The 12,425-nt window shown below is 42.2% G+C and overlaps 1 protein-coding gene across 1 annotated transcript in view; it reads left to right on the plus strand.

The window, feature by feature from the left end:
* The window catches only part of BRF1 (BRF1 general transcription factor IIIB subunit), a 179,603-nt gene that overhangs the window by 6,067 nt on the left and 161,111 nt on the right, over positions 1-12,425 (plus strand). The window contains exon 2 of the mRNA XM_071557365.1: positions 9,025-9,105. Coding sequence (XP_071413466.1) covers positions 9,025-9,105 — 81 coding nt within the window. The remainder of the gene's footprint in view (positions 1-9,024; positions 9,106-12,425) is intronic.

Below are 12,425 nucleotides of genomic sequence, written 5' to 3' on the forward strand. Positions count from 1 at the left end.
CTCGTCTGGCTTTGATAGTTATGTAGATACATTCTTTCCTGAAAATGCTTAGTTAATTTTTCTGGTCTTGTGAGAAATGGGTAGCAGAGATACTTGCAGTTGTGAGAGTCTGTGATAAGATGTCCAGAAATCCAGACTGCAGGGTAAAGGTTTGGAGCTGGGTTTATACAGTTGCATATGCAGTACTGTGTAATAAGCACCATGAAGTCTTCTGTGGTAGTTGGGGCATATAAAAGGAGAGAGCAGGATTATAGAAATGCACAGAGAGAGGGAAATTGGTCTTTGGAGATGGGCATGACCTGGCTGTTTCAGCATAGCACCACCAGTGCTCCTCATTGCCATGGTCTTGATGGAAATGGAAAACGTGGCTGCAGGTTGGCCCGATCCTACCATCCTGTTACTGCTGTCTGTCACAAGGGGTGGCAAGTTGGTTCTTGTGAGGTGCCTCTTGCTGGGTCATGAACTGGTGAGTTCTTTCACCAGCAAGGGAATAACCTCTTCATGTTCTGGAAGGGGCTGCTGAGTGTTCTGTTGGACATCTGAGAGGAAGGCCCTCAGAAAGCACAACCCAGTGAAAGCTTTGGTAGGCTCTGTGCTGGTCCAGTTGGTTGTAATTCTTAATTCTGTTGCAGATGGCCACAGTCAGGTAAGAGTCCAGCCTCAACACTGAGCCCTGGCTGTGTTACTCAGTTGAAGCTTGTGAATGCCATGCTTTGAAAATGGGTTTCTAAATGTGACCAATTTGGCCCTGGATAAGTCAGATATTAGTGGGAAAGGGTCGTAATGCACATTTGAGCTCAAAAGAACTCTGTTAATGGCACAGAAAGTGTTTGAGACGTGTGCTTTTCCTAGCTGAGTCTAGTTTTGAATAATAACTATTCACTTTGTAATTGATAGCCAGTTCAGACCATCCTAAACTACCCAAAAGAGGTTGTTCTCTGTGACTTCTTTTCAAATTTGGAGAGCATTTGAATTAAAATTCATCATTCTGCTAACTGGAATGAATGTGCCTTGCTTTTTATTTTTCTTCATACCCAAGTTCTTAAGAGATGCCTGTCAATCATAAACATTTGATCACATCCCAGTGGGAAGTACAGCAAATACAGGGTCTAAGAGGGAGCTACATCTCCCCCTCTCCATTGTACTGTAATTGAATCCTGGAAGATGGAATTCCAGTGAGCATTTTGCCAGTTTGCACTGATTTGGTGACTGCTGCTTTTGTAGAAAGGCAAGTAATAAGTTGTGCGCTGTGCTTGAAGGTTTGGAGTTCTCTCATCACTTTTTCACTGTGTCTGGGTGGGAGTCCCCTGTCTTGTGGTAGTTGTTGGGAGAAACTGTTTTCACAAGTATTTTCCTTGAAGCTGATGGGAGAAAAACTAAGTACAAAGCTGAAGAGAGTGAGAGGAAGAAAGCTGAGTACAGAGCAAACCCTGACAGTCCAGATCTCTCTTCAGGTTTTTGTTTAAAGAAGCTGAGAAAGGTGAAGTCTGAGACTTCTGACACTAATCAAAGGAGAAGAAAACCTGAAAAGGTTGATAAGCTGGAAGATGTAACTGAGAAATACAGCACAGAGAAAGGCACTGCAGGGAATACTGAGCTTGTGATCCTGACACGTGTCTGGGGAAGCTCAGCTTCTTTGTTCCAGAATCACCTTTAAATGCTTGGTAGTATGTTGAGGAAAACACCATCTGATAAGCTTCTTGGGCACAAAGCAGGCACTGCTGGTCCTTGCTGTCCCTGACCAGCTTCTCCTGGGGGTTCCCTCAATCCTGCCCATGGCCCAGGACCCCATGTCAGACCCCACAGACATCAGTCCCTGCCCCAGGGATGGGGCAACAGGGCTGTTCTCCAGCTCCCCACAGCCTTGCCCTGCCCGGCCACGGGCCCTGTTGAGCCAGGCCCATGTCCTGTCTCCCCTCAGCCCATCCCTGTGGCCCTGCTGGGCCATCCTAGGCCTCTGTCTGAGCTCGCTCCCCTTGTGGGCCTGATCCTGACCCCCACATGCAGGCTCACATCCTGCCTTTCTCTGCCCATCCCTGGATCCATGTGGGTGCCCAGTGCCCTCAGCTCTGCCTGTCTCCCTCCTGCTCCTGAGTTCAGGGTCACATCTCTACAGAAAATGTAAACCAGAATTATTTTTCAGAAGCTTTTGTCTTGCTATAACTTTGTGTGTGTCTTGCCCATCCAGCTGCCAGAAACTTCGTGGGTTTGAGGCTGCTGTCCCCCTCTCAGGTTTGTCTGGAACTGGCAGAGATAAGATGGGTATGCAGTGCTGCTGTGTGTGCTGTTTTTACTTGGGAAAACAGAATAAAACCTGGAAGTTAGCATAGTGAAATAAAGCCTGCACAGTCTTGAGGCAACAGAATTGTGGGGTGGAGAAGACAAGTTGGTGGAACTAGAGGGCATTTGTCAGCTTTAGGTCAGACCTAGAGAGTCCTCAAATGCGCATTGTGGGAAGCCTCAGTAGGAGAGTTATGGAATGACTGTAGCCCGGGTACCAAAATGGAATTCCTACCCTGCAGGATTTCCCCTGCTTTAGGGATCTGAGGTGAGTGAACAGCACTGGTGTGTCTGTGAGAGACTGAGCAGTGTGACTGTCTTGAAACAGGTTTACCGATTTCTGGTTGATTGCTATTTGTTTTGGTGACTTTTGATTAAAAAATACGTTATTTTGAATCACATATGCATATTTTTTTCTTTAAATGCTAGGCAGGCATTTATTACTTGAGGTTTGCAATAACCAGTATGAATTAAAGCCTTTTAACTTACTGTTACATAGTTACTAAGCCTGGAGGTTTTAGGGCAGTGACACAGGACACAGTCATAGCATTGGGAGACTGGAGGCAGCACTGAAACTGCAGCACCAAGTCAGGATCACGTACAGCAAACATACATTAAAACTCTCCATCTCCAAATGTACATGAGTTTGCAATACACTGATTTGAGGCTGGTGGGAAGAATGTTTTTTTGGGAAGTTACCTGATTGCTTTCACTCTTAGGGAGAAAGCAAAGTTGTGAAGTTAAAACGTGAACAAGCATTTGTTAAGTTTTTTTGTGCAGGAAGCTTCACGACATTTGTAAGCAAGCTGCTTCAAATATTTGAATACTGAGAAAAAGTTTCTTTCTACAAATATAACTTTTTATTGCAAGTAAATTTTAAGCAGCTTATTGCAGTGACCCATTTGCACTGCCATAAATGCTGAGTGTGAACTCTTACTCTGCTGTGTCCCTTGACAGATTTAATGCATTTTTTCATTTAGGAAAGCTGTGCTGTGTTCAGTGTTTCACTTGTGCCTCTGGAAGCTTACAGAAATATTTTGTATACTATTTTACCCTTATAAACTTCTTTGTGCTTTTACATTGGGGTGTGTAAGTTGCATTGACCTCAAGGGCAGAACCTGATGGGAGTTTGCCTTGATCTGAGTATTTCAGCCTTTTGGGGTTTGTGGAAATGGAAATTATGGTCAGCAAACTGGAAAGAAGAGAAGGACTAAATACAGGGAGGAATAAGCTTACATAAAATTTGAGCTTAGCTTACTAGTCATTCATCTTAAATGCCTTTCTGTCCTCTAGAACCTTGTTAGATGGACAGTTACTGTCACAGTGAGTGCTACTGAGACAGCTGGGAAGGAGGATGAACTCTGTGTCAGATTCTGTGCTTTTGTCAACTTAATTGTTATGTACAGTAAAGGATTCTTGTGTATTTTTTAATATTACAAAAACAGGAGTAAGGGTTATGTTTTTAATTGGTAGTTTGTAATTGGTTTCCATGTAAAATGTATTGATAGGCCACGTCCTGACATTAAATATTTCTTGCAGTGCAGCCTTCAACAGTCCTGGAGTGGGTTCTGCCAGTAATACACATGCTGAACTTGAAATGGAAATGCTGGGTACTGAAAAGTGAAAATAAGATTAATACCAGCAAAATTCTTCCTTTTTGTGACCGAGATTTCTAGAGATGACCCTAATTAATGATAAACTATAAGTTATGCAGAATGGTTCTGATGTAATTCACAATACAGAAAAAGGAAGTAGAGATATGCTGGATTTGCAGACCTTGTGAGGGAAATCCTGAGGAGTATTTGCCTGTTTTACTCCGTGCCAGGTTTTCTCAGTACAAAAGTAATTCATAATCATGCTGTGTTGGGAAGGAAGAGGAGAAACTTCCATCTGAAATAATTGTCTGCTGTATGTTTGTCAGATGACACGAATCGGTTTTGCTTCTCTCCCCAAATCCTCCAGGTGGCAGTCGTGCACCAGAGTCAATATGAGGGTTTTTCTGGCACTGAGTCTTTTCCATACTGTCCTTGGGATATGGCAACAACTTGCTGGAGGTGCTGCAGAGGGTTCTGCTGTGCTGTCAGCTGTGGCAGGGCAGTGTGGAGCACGTAACTTGGACCAGACTGTTTTCACTTGTGCAGCCCTAACCTGGAGTGTGGTGGATGCAACAGGTTATTTATCTCTTCACTTGGTAGTTATGACAGTAAGCCCTTGAGAATGAGCTCTGATGGAACAGATTTGGTTTGTCTGTGTAAGTTTCTCTGGCAGTGCTGTTTCAGCAGGCTGTGGTGCCTGTAGGCCTGTTAACTTCCCTGGAAAAATGGCTGGGAAAAGAGTTACTTCAGTTACAAACTTCAGTAGTTTTATGCATTAATACTTTAATCACATAATTTTGCTATTATAGGTGTGAGTTGTAATGGGACATTTACTTACTCTGCTTTTGAATTTATGGCCTAACTTAAGTGGGAAGCTCATTAATTTTTTATATTAGATCAGTCTACCCTGATTATGAGACCATTGTGATGGAGCCTGCATTTTTTACCAGAGCCGGATTTTATGCTGGGTCTGTAAATAACACAGACGTGAAATTGAAGGTTTTTCCCTACCTTGTCCTGAAGAAAGAATTGGTGAGTTTTGGGTTCACTTTTCCAGGGAAGGATTTTGGTAGGATTGGTCCTATCTGGTAGCAGAGACACTTCAGTTTGTTTGCAGGCAGCTTCATTGTTTGCAAGCAGCTTCATTCCCTGTCTTCACTTGCCCATGTATGTAGAGGAAACAAAATCCACAGTGTTGGGACTGAATCTGTTTCTTTTCCAGGTGTTGAATCTGAAACTCATCATGTCACTCACCTGACAGAAAAGTGCCCTTTAAAAGCTACAGAGTGGCTGCTTTGCCTCTGCTGTGTGGAGGGATGTGATAAGTGCTGTTCTGTTGTTCATCATCTTTTTGTTACTGTGCAAGGTTGTCACAGACTTCAAGCTTTGCATCTTCTGCAGCTTGAGGAGCATTTTTGTTGAGAAGAAAAGTGCTATGCCTCCTTTGCTGGGGAGCTGGTGGAACGAAACAGAAACTGCCAAGGTGTCTGTGCCATGAGGAGCAACGTGGGGATGGGCTGCCTTTGGCTGATGGAGGGAAAGTCACTGTGGGATCATAGAACCATTTAGTTTGGAAAAATACCTAAGGCTTTTATTGAATCCCACTGTTAATCCAACACTGCCAAGTAGTTCAGCGCTTGAGTAATGAGAGTTATGGGCTGGGTCTGTGTGGGGGTCACCATTTATTGGGGCACGTTGAGGTCACCATTTATTGGGGTCATCCTTGTCTGGGTAAGGTAGGTAAACTTGTGTCAGTCAGAGGAGGCAGAGACAGCTCAGGCTGCAGTGTGATCAGAAGGCTCACCAAAGACAAAGGACTTTATTTTTAGTAACAGCTTCACTTTTATCTACTCCTGTATATAACATGCCAGCACACTATTGGTCAGTAGTTCACCTCACATACATGGAGAGATTCTACTGGTTACAAGGTATCCACATTGTACAGGTGGTTCTCTGGTCCTTAAGGATGCATTCATCAGTCACCTCAGACCTTAGGAGATCCACACACACACTGTCACCCCCACAGGTCTGTGCCTGTTTAAGCTTTGATCGAGTATCACCAAGTTTCCAGGTATATGATCTCCTGCATCTTCACTTCACTTCACTTCTTTCATTGTCACGGGGCACTGTAGCCCACTGAGAGGCGCACAAAAGAAAAAAAAAAAGGAGTAGTTGTACTTTTGAGGTGCCTGATACATCTCTCCACACCTGTTGTCCAAAATTTCATGTAAATGTCCAAAGCTAACTTAAAGAGAAGTGGAGGCTTGAGTCAGGCAAAGCTGCAAATCTGAGTTGAGTTTCTAAAGACAATTCACCTCCGTAGAAGAGAATTTACCTTGGGAGGCACCACCTCATGAAGGAGGTTGTTTGGGTTGGCTCAGTGAAATGTTAGTGTTAATGCTGAAGATTTGGAAGGCAGTACTTGAAGATACCAAATACTTCTCGGGTATATTTTTGTATGTCTTGAAAGCTGAATGTGAAAAACCAAAAGCCTCTTTAATTCACTTTTGAAGTTGTAGAGGGGAAAAATGGAAAAGGTCAAGAAATGTAAAAATTGCAGTTAAGCTGAGATGTTCATTTGGTTGTGCCTGGCAATTGCTGTTCCTCTCCTTTGTACTTTTTAAATTACTAGCTTTGTGGGGATTTTTGTCTTTAAATGAATTTGATGGTTTCGGTTTTCTTTTTTTTTAAAAGAGTTTATCTTTTTATTACGCAGCTGAACAGTTACATTAATGAGTTTAGTTTGCAATGCTTGTAAGATTAAAGCTGATGGTGTAGACTGCACAGTCAATGGCAACATTAGTTTGCAGTTCTGAAAGTTTAAGTGCTCAACAGACTAGTTTTCTGCCACTTTTCAAAGCCAAATTCTAATTAGAAACGTCCAGCTTTTCCAGTTAACTCGCTGAGAAATGGGCACATCAATTCTGATGGCAGAATTTGTCTTTCAGATAGCTCTGCTGGTATCTGCTGCATGTCTATTGCCTGGAAAAAAATTACTTTTATGTATGATGTTGCAGCTTAATGTCTAATGAAAAAGAATCTCAAAGAACAAAACCACTGAATTCTCAGCTTAATTTCATTTTGTTTGTATTCTTTCTGGATTTTAGCTTCTGAGCAAGTTAAATTATTTAGTTGTTAGTGTTGTTTATCACCACCACAAGATTGTTTTTGTGCAAGCTTTTTAGTAGTAACAGGAAAACCTGTAAATTGCTGTTTTGCCAGTGACAGTCCAAAGCAGTTCAGTATTTTGGTGTATTCAAAGACAGGGGGGACTGGGAAGTGAAGCCTTTGTGCAGAAGAGGGAGCAGAGGTGCCTTTGACACAAATGCTGCCCCAGCCTGCCCTGTTTGCTCGTCTTGCCCTGCAGTGGAACTCCCCTCTGCTGTACTGATGCCTGGGTGTGTGTTCTGGTGCAAATCACACCAAGGAGGAAGCCTGTGTGGTAAAGCAAACCTTAAAAGAACAATAAAACCTTGGGCGTGGGAGACAGAATTTATGAAGGAAATTAACATAAATCTGTTGCCACTATTGATATGGGGTTTTTTCCAGGTGAACCATTCTTAGTAACTACACCAAAAATATTGTGCCTGCTGTGGATGGTAGTTTGGTAACCTCTCTGTGTTTTTCCTCATCAATTTGTTTTCAAGTGTGTGTGGAAATAGAGGCTGTACCTGTAAAAATGGCAAGATGTTACTGTCTATAATAGAGCTGGGAGAGTTACCTCTGTACCCAGTGAGGAGGTCACTATTGAATGTTTTTCACTTCTAATTAGGATGTTGAACTGAAGTACTTAATCTGTGGGGCATTTATGTGAGAACTGATTATTGTTTGTTGAAAGGATCTGTTAATGAAGTGCAGGTGAAGTCAGTTTCTCTTGTGGATATCACTGGAAACCTAATTTAAAAGTTGTATGGAAAAATAAGCTTTGAAGGCTGATAGACAGGAATTCCTGAGAAATATTAGCTTTTCTGTTTTGGTGTTTCTTCCCTCAGTTAAGTGTAACTGAGAGGAGATCAGAGCTAAAAAAGTCTGCTAAGAGGGTATAGTTTAGGTCACAGTTTCTTTTAACTTGTACCTGCTATGGAAGTATCTTATTCAGGTGTGTAGGAGAAATGTCCTGAACTGCCCTAAGTGCCAGTTCATTCCTCTCTGTGTGTTTATCCCAAAGTCTTTCTAGCTTGTTCTGAAGAGCTGATATAAGAGGAGAAAACAGCTACAAGAACTTGAGGAAAAGCATGATAGGCAACAAGATTACTTTTTTTCCTATCCTGGAGAGCAGACTACTTGAATTAAATTGAAGTCCAATTACTGACAAATTGCTTTTTTGGTCCTGTGCAATTTAGCTTTTTGGTCGCACTTGCTGTTAAGCTGATGGGTTCGAATGTCCTGCCTGATTGTTTTTTAAAACACCTCCCTGCTTTGGGGGGAGACTCTTTCTGTCCTTGGTGGTTGAATTCCCCGTTCTGCAAGATTGGTTTGCATGAGTAGTTCCATTGACTCCCAGCAGACTCTGCATTCACTGCTCAGCTTTGGCACAGATGCATAAACCAGCCTCTAGTTGATGCTAATTTACAACTCAGACATCTTTTAGTCTCCAACCTTTCAGGGTGTAAAAGTAGCAGTTCCAGACTTGCAGTTTTTGTAGCCTAAGTGTTGCTCTGTGTGCCTAATGACAAACTGAAGTTATTTTGGGGTAAGTGCTATTTCTGCAGTAGCCAACACAGTTGTTACTGGATGCTAAACAGGTTTTATGTTCTGTAGTGCCAGTAATTAGCTATTAAAACTCTCCACTAAATATTCTTCAGACAAAAAGTATTAACTAAGTAGTTTCTCATCATTTACTTAGAGAAAAATTTTACAATATTGATTTTCATGTTCTACCCAAGATAGGCATGGAAAGGTTTTTGTACTTTCTTTGGAGCTGAGATTGGAAGGGCTTCCAAAGCCATGTAATTCTTGCAGTATCCCAAGCAAGAAATAGTTTGCACAGCATTGATAATTGAGGTCTTAAGTCCTTTAAACCCTTCTTAATGTAATTTGACATGTTGTAGATTATACAGATAATGCATATAGTGGCACAATAAGTTTTGTTTTAATTAAGCGATTCTTTGACATGTCTGGTGTTTGTTTGGTTTTTTTCCTGTAATAGGTGCAGGCAAAACACCAACTTTAGGAGGAGGATTCCACGCCAACCTGGGAAAGGAGTCACGAGCTCAAACTCTACAGAACGGTACTAGCAGAAGTTTTATTCTTATTGATATTGCTTTTTTTTTTATTAATATGATTGATGACAGTTAATTTTTAGTTTTGAGTGTGACCTCAAAACCCTTGCAGGCCCCTCATTCAGTGGACAAGTCTGCCTGGTGCTGATTTTACCCTGTGCTCTCATTTGGTTGCTATCTCTGATTTATGAGACCAGGTAGCTGTCTGACAAAGGGTAATGGCACCTGACAATACTACTGTAGTTTGAAAGGTCTGTTTCAAGGTTGACATGCCCATTACACCTTTTTATTATCTGTTAAACCTATTGTGGCTTTTTATATTGTCAGTTTTCAAGTTCTTGAAATGCTTTACACGTGTTTATTTTTAAGTATAATTCTTCAAATGTTTTTGGTTTGAAGCAATACAAGTGTGAGATAATGCATATTTTTATGCATATTTCATAGTAGTCAGGTGCTTAATATGTGATTGTTGAACAGAGAGGGGGGAAAAATGGAAAAAAGGTTTTACTGCACAGCCGATATTTAAATAAATATTCTCATTACATGCTTTACATTTTAATTTAGATCTACATAATCTACACTCTTAAAAGAGAGTGAAAAAACCCACCTTTTATTCCAGGAGGAGAATGGTCTTCTAGTTTCAATTGCTGTTACTCATATCAAGGGACAGGAGTTGTCACTTTTTGGCTAATTAGTCCTCCTGTCTCTTGTCTCTTGGAGATGACAGGTGATGGACTGTCATAGCAAAGTCTCAGAAGCTGACAGGTAATTAACCAGGGATGTAGATGGATTTTACTGGTAAGGTACTCATTTGGGGGGGATATTTTAAGGAAAAGTGTTTTCCTAAATTAGTCTTACACTTGCAACTCAAACACAGAAAATCTTACCTGATACTGTGCCTGCATAGGTAGAAAAAAATAAGATTGATCTGATGTTGTGTTTCCATAGGCATGGGCAGGTTACGATTGATCTTTGTCGTTGAATTATAGTTAGATTGCTTTACTCAGCATTATTCAGCTGATTTATATATAGATTGTTTTATATACAGAATATTTTATTCAGCTGTTTGTAGAAGACTTTTGAGCTCTGTTTCTTTGGCAGAGTAAAGCTTGCACTTAAGGTGAGCTGGTTTCAGGGCCAGGCCCAAAGTTACTATCTTGTGAGTTTTAAAAATGCCTGTATAATGTGTAAGCTACATAAGCAGTGGAAAAAAGCCTCTAGAATACCTTTTACAGTTAGTGAAGTTTAATTTTGAGTTTAGACACTTTGATCAAAACTGTAATTTTGCACTGGCATTTTAAAAGTAAATTGACTTTTTGCGGATAACAACTGCCCACTTGTCTTTAATTGTATAAAAGTAAAATGCTGATGGAAGAAAATCTGTCTTAATGTTTCTTGGTGTGTTTGAATCCTTTAAAAGCCCTTTTGGTTGTGCTGCATGGTAATCACAAATAAAGACAGTGTAGGCGTTTTTCTGGAATCTAAACACAGCTTCTTTCTTGGATGAATGTTTGCTGGGGAATATGTCTGGGCATCTTCCTTCCCCACAGCTTTTGTGTGTGGGGCCTCCCTGATCACACCCAATGATTCTGACTTGGCTAAAGTGTAGCAGCATCACTACAAGAAAGGATGCTTGCTTTAAATGAATTTACCTCCCTAACAGTTTTGAAACAGGAAAATAATTTGTCTCTTTACTTACATGTCTCTGAGGCTCTTTGCAGGTTTTCTTCTCTCTCCTTTTTTTTGTTTTGTTTTTTTTCTTTATGTAAGGAGCAACTATTTGGTTTTTGATTTGTGTATGTATGGCCAAACTTTGCAAAGGAAGATTTGGGCAGGGCTCTCCCCACGTGGGTGTGTCCTTCCAGTTTGCACACTGGATTATTCAGGTGAGGTACAGCGTGAGCAGAACTGGCCCCACCATTTCAGTCCTCAGGTGCATTTGCCACGGCCGAGCGAGCTTGGACAGTGACAGGGAAGTCCTCGGGACTGTCACAGCCCCCGGTACCGACCGGGGCTGATCCTGCTGAGCATCCGAGATCTGACAGGATGGGATGGCAGGGAGGCTTTAACTGCCAGGGGGCGGTCCCCACTGAGACTCGAACTCGGGTCCTTGGGATTCAGAGTCCAGAGTGCTCCCATTACACCACGGGACCGCCTGTTTGAGTTCTGTAGTCAGCCTACATTTGTCATGCTGCCAGTCTGTCTCTGGGAAAGTTCTTTTTAGCAAGCTAAGTGATGTTCTTGCTCAGTCCCAGGCATGACAACAGCAGCTGATATTTCAGGTGGAGCAATTGGTGTTTGAAAGGCTTTTCTTTCTTCTGCTGTATAATGAGCTGGTTGTCTGCTGCTTTTAATCACACTTTTAGCTTTACATAGCTTTTAATTGCAAATTGAGCTGTGGCAATGAGCTTACAAAATCTCACCCTGCCACTGTGTGGCCATCATCATTGCTTTTTTTTTTTTGAGGAGGGGGGTGTGAAGTTATGTTAATATCCATTGTTGTTAGACTTCAAAGTGTAGCAAGGTAAATGAACTTCCTGTATGTATCTTAAAGGAAAGGTATGGAACTATTCATTGGGTGAGACTGAAGTGCACTGGTAGTTGGTTGTATGAACAGTTATCCTTGGAGGGCTGCGATGTCTGATCAGAAAAAATGCTGAACTACTTATTTATGTGCTGGTACCACTGTGTTGGCATTTCCAAAGTTAACTGGGCTGCAGAAGGACTGCTGGAATAGCTCCTGCAGGGATGGATGCTGGAGCAGCACAGCTTGTGAGCGGCTTCAGGGAGCCTGTTCTGCGGCTCGCTGTGGCTCTTGCGTCAGGGCTGCTGCTGCCTTTAGGGGTGTGAGCACACAATTTCCTCCTGTGTGGTGCTCCATGCAGGCTGTTGCTGAAGGGCAGAGCCAGACTCTGGAGAGCAGGGATGGGCGGTGGATGGAAGCTGTCCCCAGGGCATTGGAGAGCAGCTGAGAGCAGTGTGTGTGTGTGGTCCGAGAGTGCTGGCAGGTCTCGCTCTTCGCCTGCTCTGCTTGCCAGCAACCTGCAGGCTTGACATGGTGGGGGAAAAGTCCAGCAACAGGGCAGGGGCTTGCTGGTTTTTAAAAAAACAACCACCTCCCCCTGCTACCCCTTCACCCCTCCACTCCTTCCCCATGCAGTTTGGGCCAAATTCTTCCTTACTGTAATGTCTGTCTTTTCAGAGGAGGTGAAAGGGGGGTGATCTGGGCTCACTGTCTCTTATTTAATTACCCATGAAGCAGCTGGAGTTGGCTGAGTGTATGATGCTGCTGGTTTTTTTGAGGCTTTTAATGAAAGGATGTTTAGAA

This window comes from Pithys albifrons, chromosome 6 (genome assembly GCF_047495875.1).
Source record: "Pithys albifrons albifrons isolate INPA30051 chromosome 6, PitAlb_v1, whole genome shotgun sequence".
Lineage (NCBI taxonomy): Eukaryota > Metazoa > Chordata > Aves > Passeriformes > Thamnophilidae > Pithys > Pithys albifrons.